This window comes from Parambassis ranga, chromosome 19, assembly GCF_900634625.1.
Source record: "Parambassis ranga chromosome 19, fParRan2.1, whole genome shotgun sequence".
In the NCBI taxonomy this organism is placed as follows: Eukaryota; Metazoa; Chordata; class Actinopteri; family Ambassidae; genus Parambassis; species Parambassis ranga.
In genome coordinates, this window is record NC_041039.1 from 11,223,673 (window position 1) to 11,244,581 (window position 20,909).

Below are 20,909 nucleotides of genomic sequence, written 5' to 3' on the forward strand. Positions count from 1 at the left end.
CCCTTTGAAGGTTGGCTGCGGTAGGCAGAGCCGCGGTTTTCCCAAAAAAAGCCCCCCTAACAGGAAAACAGTCGCTTTTTTTTTCCATTGCACAAGAACAACCTCTACCCCACTGCAGAGAGCAGGGACCTGCTTTGAACTCACAGGGGGAAAAAAAACCCACAAATCATTCTATTAAATGCTTGGAATACTCGCAAGGTTGTGTACATTACACTTAATGTTGTTGATGGATTAAAGTGTGTACTCTAGTATTTATAATTTGTATTCTCATTCACACATGAAGATTGAAGGATTGTGCAGCTTAGGAAGCATCAAACAGCAGTTTTTCCACTCCTTCACATCTATGTTATGGCACTCCAGGTAATCTTGGCCTTAAGGTCAGAGGTCGCAGCATAAAGGCCTGTCCATCGGTTTGACATTTACATGCGGACATATTAGTCCAGCTTTATAGAAGAAGCCTGCTATTTTGACAGTGTGTTGTTTCGCACTGTGTTCTGCACACCTGAGACTTTTGTCTTCTGCATTATGTGACTCTTTGTATCTTTGATAGCCTACTAAGCGGGCACACATGCAGACCTCACACGCACTATCACTCTGCATCTGGAAGAAATGTGTTGCCAGCAAACGTGGGCCTAGCAGGGTGCAGGAAGTGGCAGGATAAAGCATGTGAATCTTTGCCCCTGGATCTTCTTCCCACAGTTACAGACGTCTTGGGTGTCATGCTGACGAATGATGGGTATTTTAACAGAAAAGCTAAGTGCGCACACACACACGCACACCCAATTTGTCACTCCGAGAGAAAACACACAGCCGCTTATGTCAGCAGTACGACAGCATTTTAACTTCATTCTCACCTCCAAAGCGGAGCCGATGAATGCGAGCCTAATGCGGGTGTTCTATCACACCACATTTGTTTCAAGGTCTGACTATAAATGCAAGGTCGTTGATGGCCATAATCCAGGAAGTAAAAGAACAGGAAAAGTCTGTGTGTGAAATTCCACATGGTGTCAGATCGAACATCTGTCGACACTCTTGTGCATTCCCTGTGTAATTATCTGATCTTGACAAACAGCTGTATTATTGAAAGTGATCGTTCAGATCTCTGAGTTCAAGCCTTCAGCAGCAGGATCATGGTGGAGCAGAGCTCATTTTTTTAATCGGCTTGTGTCATTTATTCAGAATGACAAACGCTTGAGTCAAGGAAGGGGATGATGTTACATGCAGCAAAAACAGAAAAGTAGGACCTGACAGAAAGAGAGATCTAGCATTACTTTGCCCCGTCAAGTTGCTGAAGCCACAGAAGAAAAATATATTGGAAGTGTTGACTTTACTCGTTCAGGTGGACGGAGCCAAGAGTCCTGAGGAATCCTGCTTTTCAAGGCAGAAGAAAACGATCTGCTTATGTTACTGCAGCTTTCTCCATCCCTATGCCCCCCCACCTTTCTCTGGGCTTCATAAATACCACACACACGTCCAGGAGTGAATAAGATCTGCACTATGTTGCTTTGGATTAGCTTCCACACATCATGTGCCTTTAGCCGCTCCTGGCTCTGCCTCTCTTACTCTGTTCCTAATGGCAGCAGGGTGTGATGCAATTAAATAATGATGATTAATTTATAAAAACATGGCGAGCAAGGGCAGCGCTCTACACGAGCAGCACTCCACTGCATCACCCATTCAACTTCCAATTCCACATTCTTCCTGACCTCATTGAGCGGCACTGAGGATTCAGAGGCCTTCTTCATGGGACCGATTCCAGTCATTTGCTGAGAGTGAGAAGTAGGTCAAGTGGCTGACACTGTTTCAGGCTGCAATAGGGGCAAACTTTAAGTCTATTGAAGCAGTTAAGATAAGCAATCAGTGTGGGACTCTCGCTTTCACTTCCAGGCTTGTGACTGTTTGAGAGCTGAGGGTGGATGAGCTTAGGGAGGGTGGAGCTCATCATTATTGTCAGGGCCATTGTTTCCTGTCACACCTTGCCAACAATGGGCTAAAATAGTGCCACTTCAATGTTCTCATCATAATTCGCTCCGTATATTTCATAATGTGCTTTTTTTCCCAAACACATATTTGAAAAAAGAAATACACGTGGTGGCAAAAAAGGGAAAATATTATTAGTGGCTCTAGGACACTGGCCGAGGAAGAACAAGCTGCTCCAAGATGCTGGAGAAAAAAAAACCTCTCTGGCTACATCTTGTACCTGGCGTTAAATCCTCAGCTTGAGCTGTTTTGTCGCTTCTTTGCGGCGACCCAGGAGCCAGGTGTAGACCGAGGCGGCTGACACCTGTCTGCTGGTTCGCCGCTCTGATCCAGCGCGCTCCGGTGATTCAGCAACCCAAACACCTACTTACAGTCACTTCGGTCTATAATAAGGTAATGACAGTCATTGGCTTCACTTGAAACAAATGACAGGTAATGGACAGCCCGTCACAGCGAGCGCCGTGAGTCACTTTACTCCTCCTCAAAGGAAAGAAGCGGTGCGTAAAATTGAAAATCTGCGCTCCACATAAAACACACACACACACACGGTGCGCAATAAACGGGCGCGGGAGCGGCAGAATTATAAACTTACCTCAGTGTCAAGTCGTCACTGTCGCTTTTCTAAACGACGTCCCCTAAGAGAGATCCACACCAATTAGCCTTGTGCTTCTTCTTCCGTCTGTCCTCTACAGAAGTGTCTCGGTTTTCTTACGTTCGCCTCCTTAAAATGTTAAAAGGACAAAAAAAGAGACGCGACATAGTCATGAACGTGAAGATAACGAGAGGAGGTAGACCACCGGACCCATCCGCGCCCGAAGCTCACACCAACTGAAAACTGTCCAGTACATCCATATGTAAAGCGAGCCCGAGGTAGGCTACTCCCCATTAAAATCAAACCCAGATTTTCCCAAACCATGTGTGCAAGAGTCAGAACGCACCAGAGGGAGAGAGAGAGGGGGGAGAGAGAGAGAGACACACACACACATACACACAGAGAGAGACGTCTACGTAAAATAAAATAAAATAATGTTAACTTTCACTTTACCTGTAATTTGAACATGAGTAGAATTTAGTTGTGTGGCAAAAAAATAAACATACCCAAACAAAAATAACCCCCAGAACAAACTACCACTTGTTTCGAGATCTCTTTCCTCCTTCAAACAACACAACTGGTCTCACTTTTACAACAAATACCTCCGCCGCTTTACGGACTGGTTGTTACTGTGCTGCCTGCCAAATGCTCCATGGCTCACTGTGTTCACAGGCAGCCATATGGAGGTCGTAATGAGCACACAACGTTGAACCTGTTGAAACAGAGGAGGCTTAGCGGGGCTCCGGGGCCCGCAGAAACAAGAGGCAGATGCAGAATGTTATAATTTATTAATCCCAATAACAGTCCAACACATGCTGGACTTATTAGCGTTCGGCCGAGCGTCAAGGCACTGACAATGCTGATGTTTCGACGAGTTTATTAATATGTAAGAATAAAAGTAGATTCAGATTAAAATGACCTATTTTGGTATTGGTTTGCATCGTAGGGATTGACTCTGTGTGTGTGTGTGTGTAAAGAGAGGCTCGCTTTGGCAGGCAAAATGTGGCTCTGCGCCCCCGGCCATGACAGCATCGCATTAACTCATTAACTGCGTTCATATGGCTTTATACCCCTCTCTTAGTGCCGGTTAAAAATCATGTGGTTTGTCATGATGAGTGCAATTTTATATACAGCCTGTGAAGAGGGTGTGTGCGTAAAGGCGCACTGGAGAGGTCACTGGATTACAGTGACTTCAGAATTACACAGATATGTCACATGTAGTCAATATTATTATATTATTATTATTATTATATTATTTCCTTACATTAAAAAGCCAAAGAATTTCCTGTTGGAACTGCCTCAGCCAATCACATCAAAAGCTACATGTGTTACATATGTAAAAGCAGCCCAGCAGAACCGCGAGGACGGTCTCAATCCACGTCATAATTCCAGTTAATTTATAGGCGACAGCTCGCGTGTTGCTCTGCGTGTTATTGCAGGTGCAGCCTGCCTATATACCGGCAGGTCATTCAAGCACCGCGGCTGATCAAATCCCGCGCACCTCCTGGCTCCGCAGTAAGCTGATCAACATTCCTCTTGTAGAGGCTATTTAGTGTACCATCCACTGGTGGGAACAGCCCCCGGGTCGAGCCGAGTCGAGTCGAGCCGAGCCGGGCCCGGAACCAAAGCTGCGCTTTTGGCATCTTTTATATTCTAATAATTCACCTGAAACAAAGAGCGTTTAAAGACGCATTAAAGACCTCCGGATAATTAAACGCTTCAGGCATTAACCCCAATCCTGTGCACGAGTGCGCGTGCTCGTGACGCCCACAGAGCGACACACCTGCAGCCAATACTAATTACCAATGTCCATGAAAAAAGAATAGATTTAGAAACAGCGGGGTGCCAGCTCTGTCACAACGGAATACATTTTCATCCTAACAAAAACACTTCTTGTCTTTGTACATTTATCTTACTGTTTTCTTGTTTTGTTTTAGTCTTTTATTTGTTGATTATAAATGTTTTTTGTTCATTATAGTCACTGGTGTTCTCAGGCGAATAATCTAAATCAGTTTCAGAACAAACAGTCATTCCAATTTTATTTCTATTTTAATTCCTGATTAGTTCAGACTCTGGATGGACATGCCGTTTTTTGCCATCCAGTGTTTTTGATTAAAATAGCAGAGTTTAAACTGAGCCATTTGAACAAATAAACCAGTAAATAGAGTAAAACGAAAACAGCAGGCCTTGAGAATTTTGATCTGGGAGTTGCTGGAAGTTTAAGTTCCTGAGTAGATTTTACTGCTGTCTGATCTTACTGTTTCTTCCACACTGTGACAGTAGGCTATCTATACGCACTTTCCAATTTTGACGCATCTCTGTAAAATAAGGGGGCCCCACCAAAACAGCCACTAATCTGCGATTATCTCTGTACCTACAAGTAAGTGGTAGAGATTGGACTGCGTCAAAGACAGAATAAAAGAAAACAAGGCTAACAACAGGCAACACACTCACTTGCTGTCAGATGGGATTCAAGCGGGGAGCTCTCCTCGGTCCTTTTAGAGTTGTTGCACTTGGATCAGTGTGTTGATTGTGTCTGCAAAGCAAGCCTCAGTGGTCTGTCTGTTCAAAGCCCCGGGGCTCTCAGCGCTGGGTTCCCTGCGGCGGACACCCTGGAGAAAATGTCAGCCTCCGGCTTTTTCCTCGCTTCATTTTTTGGCATCCCTGCTGTTATAGCGCAAGGAGATGCTTACCTTGTCCAGAGGGGGGGAAACCCCCGTCTGGTTTATAATGGTGACAGGACGCCCTCTTGTGGTGAAACACCTGCACTACGCATTCTGACTTCTTATCTGTGTTCACATGCGCAGTTTATCTCACTGATCAATACATTTACATTTCATTACTTTCCGTTAGCCCCAAAACCCTTGTTGTTCTTGTGCCCATAATAAAAGACCCCATGAGAAGACGTAATCAAGCATGCCTAAGTAATAAGACATGTAGCCTTGTCATAGCAGGAGGAGCACAGGTGTTACTAATAAGATTAATGATGTTTCATGTAGTTGTTCCAGTGAGCCAAAGCACAGTAGAGGAACTGGCACTAAAACACCTAAAAGGAATGCAGCCATCATTAATGTTATTAGTTACACCTGTGAGTCAAAATGTTTGCAGTCAGCTTGAAATAAAATCAAATAGAGTAAAATGACTTCATGTCAGTTAGGAGTTCACTGCAGAGACCTGGTGAGGTCACTCTATCTCCACGTTCAATTATATGGATTTTTACAATGTAGTCGTCAGAAGACAATCAGCATAAGAACGCATTAGCTAATATCATGTAGTGATTATGCCACAGCTGCTATGCCTGCACCAATTGTGATGTGCACTCATTAACAGTGAGCATAAACTTATAAGCAAAGCGTTGTGTCATCTTATTTTTATTTTTTTTACTTATCTACATAAAACTTGAGCTACACTATAGGCAGTGGCATGAACCGAAAAGGCTGCAGATTGACTCAGCTAATGGGACAAGTGATTCAATTAGTGTCACAAGCGGAAACCTGACACTGACACGTCCCACAGTGGATTTAGTTCAACTCACAGTAATGTGATACACACTGCATATTCATATGTCTTTACAGTCAGTGGTAGAGAAGTGGGCCAAACACCAGAGTATGGTGGAACCCAACTGACTGTTAATTAGTTGCTGCTGGCAAAGAGGTGGATGAAGAAGGGTGGGGTGGGACTTTAGAAAATGAGGTCAAGAAAGAGGGGGAAAAAAGAGAGAGGGCACTTTAAAAGACACTGAGGTCTCATGTAAAAATAAACAGCCTGAGCCCCTCTCAACACACCCCCGATTATAACAACAGCCGCCTGGGGAACCCCGCCTGTTTACTTTCGCTCTGCCAACTCATCTTAAGTCAAGACAGCATCTTGGCATTATTGTATACATCCTTCGGCACACTCACTTGCTCAGGGTTCAGCTGCCACTCCACTTCAAACACCCATGGCCTGAGTGGGAACGGAAGAGATATTAATGGGTTTTATAATACCAACATGGCCCCCTCTCTCTCTCTCTCTCTCTGTGTCACACACATTGCTTGGGGTGTGCAGTATCAACATGTCAACATTAAGGAAAGAGAGCTATCAATAGCTCTTCTACCAGTATTATTGTCCCATCCATCATTTTGACATCACACCACTGAAGGTGGTCTCTTCCCAGCTTGCACTGATGACTCAACCGCAGAGAGTTTTTAAACGAGGATACCTTGAGGCCGCAGCTTGGAATCTGCAGTAACCCAATCTGCACTCCTGAAGAATCGGAGGATGTGTGCTGGCCTCAGTGTGTACGTGGGGGGGGGGGGGGGGTTGCTGCTGGCTTGATGTGGGATTATTTTGGGGCTAGCTGCTTACATTTGACAGCAGTGACTGTCAAAGATAACGGTGGGAAACTGGCTTGGTGTTTAGGCGCATGTGTGATTAACCCACAGAGAAAAAGTATTGGTTGGAAGTATATGTGTGTTTTTTTTACATACATACATGCATGCATGTCTGTGCATTAAGGAAGGGGGGTTCATTCAGGTGCCTCTCTGGTGGTATTTAGACCCTTCATTTGTGTGGAATCCAGCATCATTATCCCAAAGTGTTGCCAGCTGGAAGTGCTTGGGAGTTCCCATTTGAACTCTATGTGTGTTCTGTAGATGTGAAAGAGTCAAAACTCTCTAATGAAAGCTCAGATTCTGGTTCTCATTCCCTCCTGATATTCATGAGCAGCGGAATCTGGCACTGTCTTTCTGATTAGCTAATAAATTGTATGGCCACAACAATGCCACCCAAGGCTACAGAGCCGCTTTCTGAATTAGTCGTAATCCAGTGAGCTGGAAGTGGATGATGGTAGAGGTTAGAGTCAGGCACACTGATATAATGGCCTAATAAATCTGCAATCAATTGCAGCAGAGTTTTTAAATGTTTCAGTATTTCCCTCTTGCCTGTCTACACTGATCAGCATCATAGCTGATAATCATTACCAGTTCTGATTGGTTTGTGATCATCCAGTTGAATGGAATCTTACTGTGTAAGTTAACAAATGTGTGCTAGCTTATGTGCTTTATTGCCACATTCACCAGAGCCTTTCCCACCGATGAAGTAGCATAGTGTAAGTTTTTAAATATTCTGGCATTTAGCTGAAATCTCTGCTATGTATATGGCAGCCTTAAACTGGCAGCTCACGACTAGATGCCCAGATACACCATACACTGGGCCAAAGCTGATTGTGGTGTTGTGAGCCAGTGGGCTCTGCAGCCAAAGCCACCAACGAGACTCAGAGTAGTGCCAACGATGCCGGATAAACTGACTGCATGACACTGGCCAACAGCCGACCGTCATTTGGTTGACTAGAGCTCCTACATCCACTGATGCTTTTTTCCGTATTTGATTACTTTACACGCCGAATGCAAGGTTTCCAGACTGTCCAATGATGTCACCCAGACAACTATGTGAACATGAAGGTGACGCAGCCCCCGAGCATGTGAAACCTCAAAAGGTTGGCTTCATAGCTGCTTATCACATATAACCACAGTGTGGTGACACGGATTTACAAGCTATCATTATATACACATAACTGGAAGAGATAACACAGTATTTTCACCACTAGATGACAGTGTTGGTCCAGTTTGGCATGTTTCACCTGCTTTATTGTTTGTTAAGTAGGTGATCAACCTCCAAGGCCACAGATTATCAAAACTGGTCAAACCTGACTTCAGACAGAAAAGCAGCAAACAACAGGTGGCCAGATATATATATATATATCTATATATATATATATATATATATATATATATATATATATATATATATATATATATATATATATATATATATATATATAGATATATATATATATATATAGATATATATATATATATATATAGATATATATATATATATATATATGTGCATGTGTGTAGACTGATGTGTTAAAAGTAAAGGTGAAATTTGTCCTGGTGTGTGTATATATATATATATCGATATTTTCTAAACCAATAGCTCTAAATATAGTTCTCAGTCAGTGTGGTTGATGTTTTCTGTTAGGCTTACGTCTTGAGTATCTATGGGGAAAAAGTATTCTTTGTCAGGCTCAGTGGTCAGCTTTCTGTAGTCATTTCTGTTCACAAAAGAGGTATTTACCTTCAATATGGTTTGCATAAGCTGTAAGCTGTGAGGATAGCTCAGACTGGGTCAGTAATTACAATGCAATTCAAAACCAGACCTCCCATTACTAAAACTTCTTCTTCTCACCAGTTGAATAATATGAAAGGGTCATAATGGATGATATGACTCACACCATTTCTAGGAACTCAAACTTTTTTTTTTGTATTAGTTTTTTTTTCCCAAAGTGGCACAGGAACAGTTTGGGAAATTCACTTGCCAATTGTCCCGCCAATTATCAGTGTATTACATTGTTGTGTTCATTGTGGTCTATTTCAGTGTAACATGAACCATTCCTAAATGAGACTAAATGCTCTCTGATTCAAACAAGTTGGTAGCGGTGTTCCCATGGGGTCGACCCTAGTGCACTTTGAGCTGAAAAGCATCCTATTTGGCTCTCCCTTTACATTCAGATCCTATTGAAAAGTGCATGCAGGCGGGCTTGCAAGAACACACACAGAAACCTGCCCCCTTTGAGTCTAAACCACTATATGTCCATTCCCTAATTGGTGGTTCTTCTTTCAAAGGAGTGATTATGTGTGTATGTGTGTAGAGGCGTCCTCTCTATACGAGGCGTCTCGATTCAGTCCATCTCCAACGCCAGAGGGGACAAAAGAGGCACCCGTTCCTCCTCTCGGGGCAAGGGGCCGTTGACACCAATAAATCCCCCCTTCCACTTCCTCCCCGGTGTGTTGGGGTTATGTCAGGAATGTCCTGGGTCCCATTGTCCCCTGGTGCTCTGTTTTTGGTAACCCATCACCAGGCATTCTCTGCTGCTCACAGTGCCTCCTCCCTCCCCCTTACACACCAACACATATGCACATCCACACCCTGTGGCCTGTGTGTCCCTTGGTCCCTCTCACTCTGAATAGACCACCTCAGCTGAATACGACAGACAGACAGGCGTCAGAACATCAGGTTCAGCAGCCCAAGTCGTGCATGGCGGCCCCGTGGGGAAAATGCAGGCAGTTATTTTCACCTGTTTGGTTCCCTCGTGCTCTTTGTCTAATGGGAGAAAGAAAATAAAACAATGCCCTGAGTGTTTTAGACTCCACTCTTAATGCCTTTTCTGTCCTTTCAGTGGGATCGAGAACACCACCTCCTTTGCCTCTTTAATGGTGATTGTTAAAAGACACATTAATTTGATACTATTAGACACTTCTTGGTGAGGTATATTGTGGTGATTTCTAATTGGTCTAACATGTCCCACGGTGCGGATTACCAGAAAATAGGACTTGATTTGTGAAAATATTTAGGAGGACAGACTCGTTTTTCTCCAAACAACAGCGTATTAGTGGCAATGGAGTTTTTAGCTCAAGACATAAAGAGTCACTTTTCTAATCATGGACCATATGGATATCGGGCACACATGTGTTGTCATATAGTGACATCAACCTTTTTTAAATTGTGACCACTGAGCTTCTTCCTCATTTTGAGAAGAAGGTAGTAGTCTAAAGTGTTGTTCAGGTGAAGAAGCCCAGCAATAATCCTTCATCAGCAGCACTGAATTTCACCTTCCCTGTAGACGTCATTGATTTGTCTGTCTTCGGAGGTCGAGGCTCCTAAGATTTCTATTGCTGGTTACAGAAGATGGAAGATGGAATTATCTGGATCCATGTTTCTCATCAGGTCCATTAAGAATTTTGTCAGTGGCCTGTACAGTGATGATGAGTCTCTTCACTCTCTCACTGTCTCACATTCCCCTATGTTTTCCTGTCCTCATAGAGGTTTGGGTTAATAACACAAAGGCTGATTTTCTGCAATCACCTTAAACACCACACGTTATTGACTTATCTCTTTCTACATTAGGCCAATAACATCTATCAATTCATTGTAATGGTACTGCAGTCTAATGTTTAATTATTATTGATATTTTTCTTATTTTCAATAATAAACAAACAATAATAAACAATAAAAGCCCGCCACACAAATTTCGACATAAAAATGCTGTTGATAACCTTACATTTTAGTAGTAGCCATTTTGTTTATCACTCAAGGGCAAGCTTCCTTAGTAAAAACCATTAATGAGTCAGGGGGAGGAAAGATTAATTGTACACCCTTATTCTTATTTTAATTACAGGGTTCTGCCTTCTTTTCCATGTGTTAAGATTCTGTGTAGAATCAATGAAAAGTGACTAAGACTTTTGTGTCATTCACCCAATTGCAGTGATCATCAATGCATTAATCAGCCCACAGGTTCCTCATCTCATTGGCAAACATGATGTGAGGAAAGAGTCATCTGCCATCACAAAGCCTGCTTTATCCATGGTACACTTCATCATCTCCCTCAGCCGCTTCCTCGCTCACAAACTTGCTCACACATGCTTTACACACATTCATAAATCTTTTTAGTTGCCACACAACCATTCAAGACATCATGTGTCCATTCATTGCATGCATTCATTCATTCTCTCATAGCACACATACTCCCGTCCCCAGGCTTATTTTTAGCTGCATCTCCATTCATTCCGATTACAGACGAGGTACCATCACATTCTGCTTCCTCGTGTCACCTGGCTACATCAGAGCTTGCACAGCACTGCCAAACCCCAAATACCAGAGATTTGATTTGTTGTTCGGTGGAGTGTTTGTGTGTGTGTGTGTTTGGGAGTCAGACGGAGTAGGTGGGTTGTACACATGTTACGAAGTGAGGCGCCATTGCGGCCTAAAAAACTATTAGGCTCTGTAAATACACACTGTGGCGAAAGTAAACATTCTCAGCATGCCATCCAGGCGCACAGAGGGGTACTGGGAGACAGCCACCGGACAGGCTGTGAGGGGGAGGTGTATGTGTTTGTGTGAGTGTGGCTGCGTATATGTGTGTACTCAGGGAGTAACACAGCAATCTGTGAGCTGATAGTAGGTGAAATATGGAAAATATTGATTTAATTGAGACAGGTGTGTGTGTATATAATGTTGCAATCACAAACAAATTGGGCAGTAAACAGGTTAAATATAGTCTACCTATATAGGTCCTCATAATAACCAGGAGCATGAAGTGTTTGTGCGGTGGAGGTGATGTCTAATGATGAGGGGTACTTGTAATGTGAATGTGTTCCTTGTGTTGCTCACCTGAGTGGTAAAAAAACATGTGAAAATGTGACCGGTTATGCAGAGGGACTGTTTTCTGAATTTGAAACAATGGGAGAAAGCACAAGTAACCATGGAAACAGAGCTCAGAATATGCACTATTCCCAGCCGTGAGAGTACTGCACCACCCACAGCTCTATTTTTAGGCCTTACTTTGGGCTCACTATATCTGTTACATCTTACACGAGTTAAACTGAGTAATCACCAAGCATGACTACGGAAATGTGACTCTGACACTGTATGTCTGATTAAAATGGTAGCAGCGTAAGGGCATATATACTGTACAGGGGGAACTTGTGTGAGCTTTTTACTGCTATGTGTGGTACCTTTCTTGGTGAAATGTCGCTGTTATTTTTTTTCTGATGTGCATCATATACTGTACATGTGCAATATAGACCAGAAGAATATAGAATGCAATCTTTTCTCTACCCTTGCCCAGTTAGGACAGTAGGTTTGTTTTTGCATGATTTCACTAAGATTAAAATATAAAAAAAACTCTTTATTTGTCCCACAGTGGGGAAATTGCTTCATAACATTCTTAAAACTTTGGGTAGAGGAGGATTACAACAAGCAGTCCCAGCAGAAAATACACACAAAAAATATGGGAAACTGTGTGCATGGAGGTTGATTTTAAACATGAAAAAACTGCTTTTCCACATGTGACAAATCCCTACAATTAAATGCCAGCCAATGTTGAGAAACTAAGATTTGAGTAATGTAATCCTGTGAATGATGAATGCACTCATGACTCTCTGTGGCATTGCACAGATTACCTACCTGTCTGCTTAATTATCATAAGCACCACTTGTTGGCAGTGACTGGAGTTTGATTACAATCACCTGTTATTCGACCACAGTCACCTGTTGTTTGCCGACCAGAGATGGCCACTGTGTTGATGTAACGGTATGTTATGAATCCTGCGCCTGCTTCTGCTGCTGCTGACTCCAGGTCAGGTTTGTAAGCTCTTGCAGTTGACATCAGACGAGCGGATGATCCTGGATTGGTCTGAGAAGCATATGTGAGCTCACTGAAGACTCTTGACATAGACACACATTTCAGGCAAATGAAAAGGGATTGTAATTCACCGTTTAGATTTTTTTTGTGATTTACAGAGTGACTAATCAATTGAAAACTGAAACTGACCTTGAAAAACACACACTACTCACTTAGAATCATCTCTTGCCTCTTATACAACAAATTCATGACGTCTATTCACACACACACAAGCCTGCAGACACCACAAGCTGGAGCTAGTGTTGAGATGGAATGCCGGGTATCATCTGCGGTGACTCTGTTCATGTGTGTGTGTATGTACATGTGTGTATGTGTGTGTGTGTGTGTGCCTTCCCTCCCCTCAGTGCTCAATCTAATACCCTGTCATCATCAATAACCTCACCAGTGCTGACTCACTGGCTTTTACAACTATGGGGTTTGGGCCTTACTCACAGCCACAGACCCTTGTCTCCATCTCTGTCTGTCAGCCCACTTATACTGTGCACGCGGCAGTGTGGTGTGTGCATGCATGCGATCACACTTCAGCAAAGATGTGTCCACACAGGTACGAATGTGTCTTGTTTGAGTGAAAGCCTTTTACCACCCACAGATCACTCCCAATTGGACCACAATCCATCATAATAATTGACTATCATCAGGAGACACAGACTCATCATCCTCACCACTAAGCATGTCACCCCTCCTCCCCCATCACCCCCCCCCCCCATCCTAATTGTCTCCAGGCCTTTATTTAATTCTCCTTATGTGTGCTTTATAGCAGATGTATATATGAAGCGTTTGTGTGGTTATTGTTGCGCACTTCGTGTGCTGAAGACAAGCTGTGACAAACAATAATGATGCTGAGCCTCTGATGGGGTTAAAGGCCACCAGTGTCTTGACATTTTTACAGACAATGTGTGATGCTCCGCTGATGTTGACGTTGATGTTGATGTTGAGGGAGGCTTTTCGCTCATTTTTCTTCACATAACATGTCAATCAGAGCTCTGCTTATAGCCAGGATTGGAATTTATGATGACATTTTGTGTTTTGTTAATGTAGGTTTCATCAGCTGCGCAAATAGTCACAACAGTTTTGCACGAAGTGAAGACGGGACAGAACATTTGGTAGTTGGGCTGGCATGTTTCCCTGTGTGTGAGAGAAAAACAACCCACAGCGTCCATATTTAACCTACAACCGTATTAGATGCTTCTATATTAACTCTGTATTCAAAAGGTTTCTATTTCTAGTGGGATTAATTTAGTGGGTTTAAAAGTGCAGATGGACTTTAAGCAAATAACCAGGGTTAGAAGAAACCTGAGCTCAAGTAGGCAACAATTTCAGCACAGTGGAGACTAACAAGATTATATAATTAAAAGTGAATATCAGAGAAGAAACATCCCTACTCCTTGTTTTTCCCCCTTTTTTAACCTGGAGATTATAAGGATTAAAGGTGCTGCATGATTACATTCAATATTCGTCATTTTCCTGAGGACCCCCCTGTGAAAGTTCCACCTAGAGGTCCCCGGACCCCACTTTGAGAACCAGCGATCTGACTGGCTGGCAAGGTCTGTTTCTAAAAGGTGCGCACCTAACTGGCTGGAGCCAGGGCGGCGTATTGCCTTTCACACGCTTCTAAAATACTCTCCGGGCAGAGCCTGAAAGGGTTACTGTTTCCCAAAGTGCCTCATTCTGCGCAGTCGAGAGGGGGCGGCTGAGTGGCGCCGTCGAGTCAGAGACGCAGTTTCTAAAAACCCCGAGACATCATCAAGAAAGAAGCTGACAGTAAGGAAAGCAGCCCCCTTCCCCTCCCCTCCTGCTCCCTCTCTTCCTCCTCCGCTGGCATGCTGCCGTTCTTCTCCTCTGCTTACCAAATCCCTTCAGTGGTTCTGTCACAATAACCGGGCGGCAAGTGTCAAATCCAACTCTGCCCGCAGAAAAACACAAATCACTTAAAGGCACACGAGATGCGCTCAGTGGAAATACTACTACACACGCTGCTTTTAGCTTTCAGACGTTTAGTCATAGCTCTGTTGAAGTCGTTGATTATATTTAAAGAATAATATAAACACTATTAAAAAGGCCTACTTAAAGAAAATGACTCCTCGCTTTGATTCCACAGGACTTAATTTCCCTGCGCGTCTCCAGCGCGTTTAATTGGCCATATCTCTTTAACTTGCAGACAGCAGCTCTCCAATTAATAGTCTGCTAACGTCAAAAACAGTTGACCATTGTTTTATGGGCTTTGTGCTCTCTCTCTCTCTCTTCACTCACTCTCTCCCTCTCTCTCTCTCTCTCTCTCTCCAGGGCGGTCAGACTTGAATAGGCGCCGGTCTGCTCCAGTCCAGCTCTATACAAATACCTCAGTGGAACTTGTGTGGAGCTTCCAGAGTAACAGAAACACACACAGACGCTCCAGGCTCACACGTTTACATACGCTCGCCATTTCATCATTTGACACTGTTTGAAATGTCTGAATCATATTTTACCCATTATGTTAACACCTCGGAGCCCTGAAGGGAGCGCGTACACGCGGAGATGAACGCGCACGGCCCCCTCTTCTCTCTCTCTCTGGCTGAGACAAATGAATGCCAGTTCTGTGGAGGCGCTTGAGGTATGTGTTGCGCATTACGCAGCGTAGTAAATCAGCCCTTTCTAAAATCACTGTGACGGCGTGGAGCGTCAGGCAGTCCACACAGATCCACTCAAACTCGCAGTTATAGTAGCTCCACTCCACGTCGGGACCATCTACACTGTAAAAAATATCTTAGATTTTCATGACTTATCACTTGTTTCCAGCCAATGTGTCTGGATCAAATTACCCTGGTATGATGCTTATTTATAGAAATCCTCTTAAGTTTAATTGGAAACAAACGCACTCAGCCACCAGGGCTTGACATGATATATTTTACAGTGCATAGCCCCCCCCCCCCCCCCCGATAGACACTCGTTGTATGCAACATGGCTTGACAGTAACACATGTTGAAAAGATAGACTTTATTGCTAAAACGTGTAACCATAACATGTACACTGATATGTTTTTTCTTTATTTATTTATTTTTTTGTCATTTTTAGAAATATTCAAGTAGACATCTCCCATATTTTTTTTATTCTGGTATACTCTGCTATTCTCTTATGCTCTATACTCACAAATCGTTAAAATAATAAATAAAACGTACAGATTTGTTTATTCCTACAATACTATGTATTCCAAAAAAGCTGAGTTCACGCCTTTATATATATCTTTAACCTCAACTTTTTTTCTTTTTTTTACAATTTAATTATTATTGATATTAATATTATACAAAAAAACTCTAGGCAGCATTGCAGTGAAGTAACAGTCAGCATCAATGTTCAGTTGAAAAAAAAAAGGTTCACCTCTTGGAGAAGTGTAGCATATGCATTCCATCCTCAATGTCTCATAAAAAATATCAAAAAAAAGCTCTTCCTTATGAAGTGCTCGTGTTCCCCCAAAAAGCAACGTTTCAGGGTGGAGAATAAAATATGGTCCAGGTTCAATTAGAAACAAAAATAGCTGCATTTTTTTCTTAAATATGTACAATGTTGGTATTTCACTTAAAATGCTATATAAAAAAATAGATTCGCTATGGTGCCCATCTCTGTAGAGAGTTAACAGTGCAATAGAAACCGTATTTCCAGTCCACTCCCCTCATCGACCACTTCCTCAGCACGAACACTTGCACTCTGAGATGATTGGGTATTGCACCTGTATCCACGTACAGTATTTCTGTCTTAGAAAGCCTTGACAATACCACCGGAGGAAAATCTTGGTGATTGACTTGACGGGTTTGCAAGACATCCCCTCAGGGAAGGAGCAAGAGCGCTCAGAGAAACAGTTTCCCTCCTTGATATAACGTGGCCAGAACCTCACGCCCAAATCCTTCCAGGTGTACACTACAGGGCAGTGCGTATAGGTCCAGAGCCACTGCAGAAATTTCCTGCGGGCTTTCTTGCCCACTTTTATCCGCTTTCCATAGGGGGTCACTGTGAGGTCTATCTTTTTAAACTCGTTAGGTATGGGCCCCAGCTTTACCTCGTTGTCTGGCGCGGTGACGTTCACCGGCGTGGGCAAGGTGATGGACATGAAGGAGGGGTCAAAGTTACTGCCGAGCTTTCTCCTCAGAGTCCTCTCGGCCAAGTCCTGTTCCCGGGGGTCGTACTCCGGGTCGGGGTCCTCTTTCAAATCGGGCACGGGAAGGTGATCACTGGGCGATGGACGGAGGCGAAGGTAATGCTGGGAAACTCCAATGTGAACGCACACCAGCGCGTAAACGAGTAGCGTTTGTGAGAGGCCCATTATTCCTCCTGCGTTGCGCACCGGCTCTTCTCCTGGATAGTATTCAGTTCTTTCCCCACTTACTGTGTTGTCTGCAATGACTTGCCCGGGGCTTCATAAATAGTAGAAGTTCAGTCACCAGCAAGGCGATACTTTTAATAGACCGCGTCGGGTTTGAATGACATGGAGCGGAGTGCTTTGCTTTTTAGGGCTCCTCCAACTTTGCAATTTGCCCGCTGATGCAACTCTGCAGCGTGGAGAGGTGCCCCTGCTTAACAGAAAGTCTAACCAAAAAAAAGCACAAAACAAAATGGGGAAAACTCTATTCAAGCTCTCTGCTGCCTCACCCCGCTCATTGGATTCACTTTGGGTTTCTTTCTGTCGTCATGGTTACCCCGGGGACTCGAAGCCACGACGAACTGTCTACACTGGATGACAGCGGCCGAGGCGAGAGCTGCATGGAATGAAGTGTTTTCTAAAGAGACAGAATAGATCCGGAGCGTCCCGAGAGAGAAGGGCACACAAAAGAGTACTTCACCAAGTTTTAAATGTCACGCGCCAGGCAATGAGGGCTGCCTTGGCCAATGTTATTTTTACGCACGGCTTTTATAAACGTGGTTTCTCTTAACGTCGCCTGACGCTCTCAGGTTTGACAGGGTCCCAGGGCGCACGGTCCATGGACTGAGGAGGGGGGGGGGAAAGTCTATGCAGTCAGCCTCCTGTGGTATTCCAGCTGTCGATATGTGTGCACTTTTCCTGAAAATGTCCAAAATTTAGAGGAGTCGTAGGAAACAATCTCAACTTATTAAATAACAGCCATTTATCTTTCCAGAGGATGTTCCAAATGGCAGAGCAGTTTTATTTTACACAGAAAGTCTCAGCTTATTATATCCCCACAAAACTCTTGGCTGTGCATGAAATAAGAAAAAAAGAAGAAAAAAACGACGAAGAGAAGCTTTGCATGTGAAATGCAAACTGCAGAGAGCCAGTTGTCAGTTCAGAGTTCCTCTCAGTGTGGCATTGCTGAATCCTTTCAGAAAATCTCCAGATCGTAGAGTCGCTGCACGAGGAGACAGTCCATAATCTGGAGCGTTTTATTTTGTATTTTTTTTTCTGCCCGGTCGGTGCAAGCGGTCAATTCCTGAGGGAGCGTCTCTACTCCTTTGATAACTGGTACAGAAGCTCCTACTGAGTCGCTCCTACTTCAGGAGTCTGAGAGACTTGGCGCTGGAGCATTTCTTTGCTTAGGCACACTGTGTGTGAGTGTGTCTGTAGCGAGTGGTGCTCAGTCCCAAGTTAAATATCCCCCTCCGACGGTACAAAGTGTCAGAAGGACCTGCCCACCCCGGCCACTTTCACTATGATTGACAGCCCCCCCCCTCCTCCTCCCCCAGGCTACCCCCCCTCCCCTCACAACGTGGAAAATATCAGCCACAATGACAAGGATCAACTGGGTCCTAAAGGGCCAGTTTTTATCCTGCATTATATGGCGCAATATTACACAACATAAACAATATTATAACGTATGCATTAGGAGTTTTCTTCCCACACACACACACTTTAAATATTATTTCAACAGTTTTCTCCCGCCAGTTCCATCAGCAGAGCATCTGCGATGCACTCACAATATTCAGCTGAAGCGTCTAAGAGTTCATAGGCTCCAACTTTCCCATGAAATTGATGGGAAACGTTTGGTAGCTTGTCTGCGGAAAAGGGGCATCACATTCCACCTTTGTTCATCGGGATTTGGGTCTACACAGGAATTGGCCCGTTGAACTCAGAGGTCACAAAATAGGCGCATAATTAAGGGCTATAAATGGCCACGGATAACTAAGCGGTACCTTTCCCATGCTAAGCAGTCATTATGAGAAAATCAGCAGCCGTGCTGAACGTTTTTCCTTTTGTTTGAACTATGTTTATCCTCCTATAATACAACTTAAACGTTATCTGGGGAAGTTATTGAGTAATTTATTAATGCACAAAGCTTCAATAGTCACTATAATAACGCCAGATTATGTTAATATTCAGGTATAATCCTTTAGAATTTTAATAAAGAAAAAGTCTAGTTTCACAACAATAAATAAATCAACATTATTATGGCCATAATATACAGTAAATTACACCAGCCACAAAGTGTGGTTGCCTTGCACTTCTTCTCTTGGTGTCATTGTGATTGTCTTTTGTAGTGGTCACTAGAGGGCGTTGATCCAGCACGGTGTGGATCCACGGGCTCCCCAGACTCTCTCTCTCTCTCTCTCTCTCTCTCTCTCTCACTGTAGGACTGCTCATGTTTGAAGAAGGAATGTTCACTTATGCACAAGTGAAACTGCTCAAAACCTATGTGATCAAACTTAAAACACAACTCTAGAGTCCATTATGCCAACCTGAATCACAGAAAAATAGACTTGTATCGCAAGAACTGCTGTAATTTTATTGATTAAGAGACTTCATTATCTTGGCTTAACCATATTAACCGCATGGAAAGAGCTACCAGCAGCATCCTAAGAGTATACTGAACTCCAGTATGATTAGGGTGTCTGTGTAGACACGACTCAGTGGGCTGCAGGGACAGTAAGGCTGAGCTGGTCACTGTAGAACTGGCCATCTCCATTGTCCTCCTCTGCAGGTCTTGGGAGAGAGAAACCCCATGCAGGGAAAGACACTTCCCTTCTTCCTATAGTCTCAAGCACTAATGCTCAACTAACCCAGCAATGAGTCGACCCCCATTCCCTGGCTAATTACTGGAGATAAAGACAAGGAGTAGAGAGGGGAGGGGACCGTGAGGAGGGTGATGGTGTGCAAGTTGGGGAAGAGGAGGTGGTGATGAAGATGGTAGGGTTTCCGCAAAGAGGACAGAAGAAGGGTGGGGGCAGCGGTGGTGCCTGATGGCAGTTTGCTGTGGAATGACTAATTAAATAACGACATTAAAGGACCCTGGCTCGCTTTAACGAAGCCCGTCAACCTCTGATGAGCAGGAGAGGGGTGCTGAGCTGGGGGTGGGACTCACCACAGAGGAGAGAGGTGGGACCGGTGCTGAAAATTGGGCTTGTATAACAAGGGGACTTAGCTCTTTGGTTTTGCAGTGATTGTTCACGCTCCCTTAGGTCTCAATAGGGCGCATGTGAGGGTGCGCCAGGGGGGGCAACCCTTAGGCACAGATAGGACCCCCTTCTCCTCTTCTGCTGAATGCAACACACACATACACACATATGCAACACACACACACACACTAACACCCCCACAGCTCTATACAAATGCCTCTACCCAAGGTCCAGACAGGAGCTTATCCAGTGCAGGGGCACAGCAAGGGGCAAGCCTGGCCAGACTGGCTGACTGTGCCCACTGGGGACTGGTAGAATGGCACAGAGGGGTGGATGGAGACGGACAGTTTGGAGAGAAGAGAGGGGAGTAAGCGGAGTAAGAGAAAAAAAGGCAGAGCAGGACAAACAAAACCAACATTTTGTTTCCATTCCATATCTTTTTCTTGCACAATTAAGGCCAGAAGATAAGGATACTTAAGGAATTTGAAGAGACAAGAACTCTGAAATCCCCAAGCCACCCTCCCTTCAAACTGATAGGTATGCCTGGAGCGCATCTTGTAATTAGTTCTCCATCAGAAATCTCTCTGTTGGGTCTTTGGCAGACTGATGGACTTCAGACCCAACCAGAACCTCAACAGTTTTTTGGAACTGTCAACAAAGCAGAAAACATTTCTTTTTGAATATTTAACTTTATATTTCCAGCAGTAACCTTGGGATTGGAACCACAACACATTCATTTGTATGGTTTTGTTGTAATAGCTGTATGAACAAGACCGAC

General features: G+C 43.9%; 2 protein-coding genes across 4 annotated transcripts in view; both read right to left on the reverse strand.

Annotated features, from left to right (window-relative positions):
* The window catches only part of ntn2 (netrin 2), a 36,337-nt gene extending 31,113 nt beyond the window's left edge, over positions 1 to 5,224 (reverse strand). The window contains exons 1-2 of one of the 3 annotated variants that reach the window (XM_028431703.1): positions 5,027 to 5,224; positions 2,573 to 2,701 (exon numbers count right to left, since the gene is read on the reverse strand). The gene's annotated coding sequence lies outside the window, so the exon portion shown is untranslated. Of the gene's footprint in view, positions 1 to 2,572; positions 2,702 to 3,025; positions 3,153 to 5,026 lie in introns of those variants that run through there. The other 2 variants (XM_028431702.1, XM_028431704.1) reach the window with 2 other exon arrangements.
* Positions 5,225 to 15,866: 10,642 nt separating this feature from the next.
* On the reverse strand, positions 15,867 to 18,348 carry nog2 (noggin 2). Its single transcript, XM_028431039.1, has one exon. It carries the CDS (start codon positions 17,109 to 17,111, stop codon positions 16,479 to 16,481), a length of 633 nt encoding a protein of 210 aa, XP_028286840.1. The 5' UTR covers positions 17,112 to 18,348; the 3' UTR covers positions 15,867 to 16,478.
* Between the last annotated feature and the right edge of the window lie 2,561 nt (positions 18,349 to 20,909).

What these genes read in the sequence shown, in the direction of transcription:
- nog2 (XM_028431039.1), bottom strand. Translation starts at nt 17,111, where the DNA reads ATGGGCCTCTCACAAACGCTACTCGTTTACGCGCTGGTGTGCGTTCAC.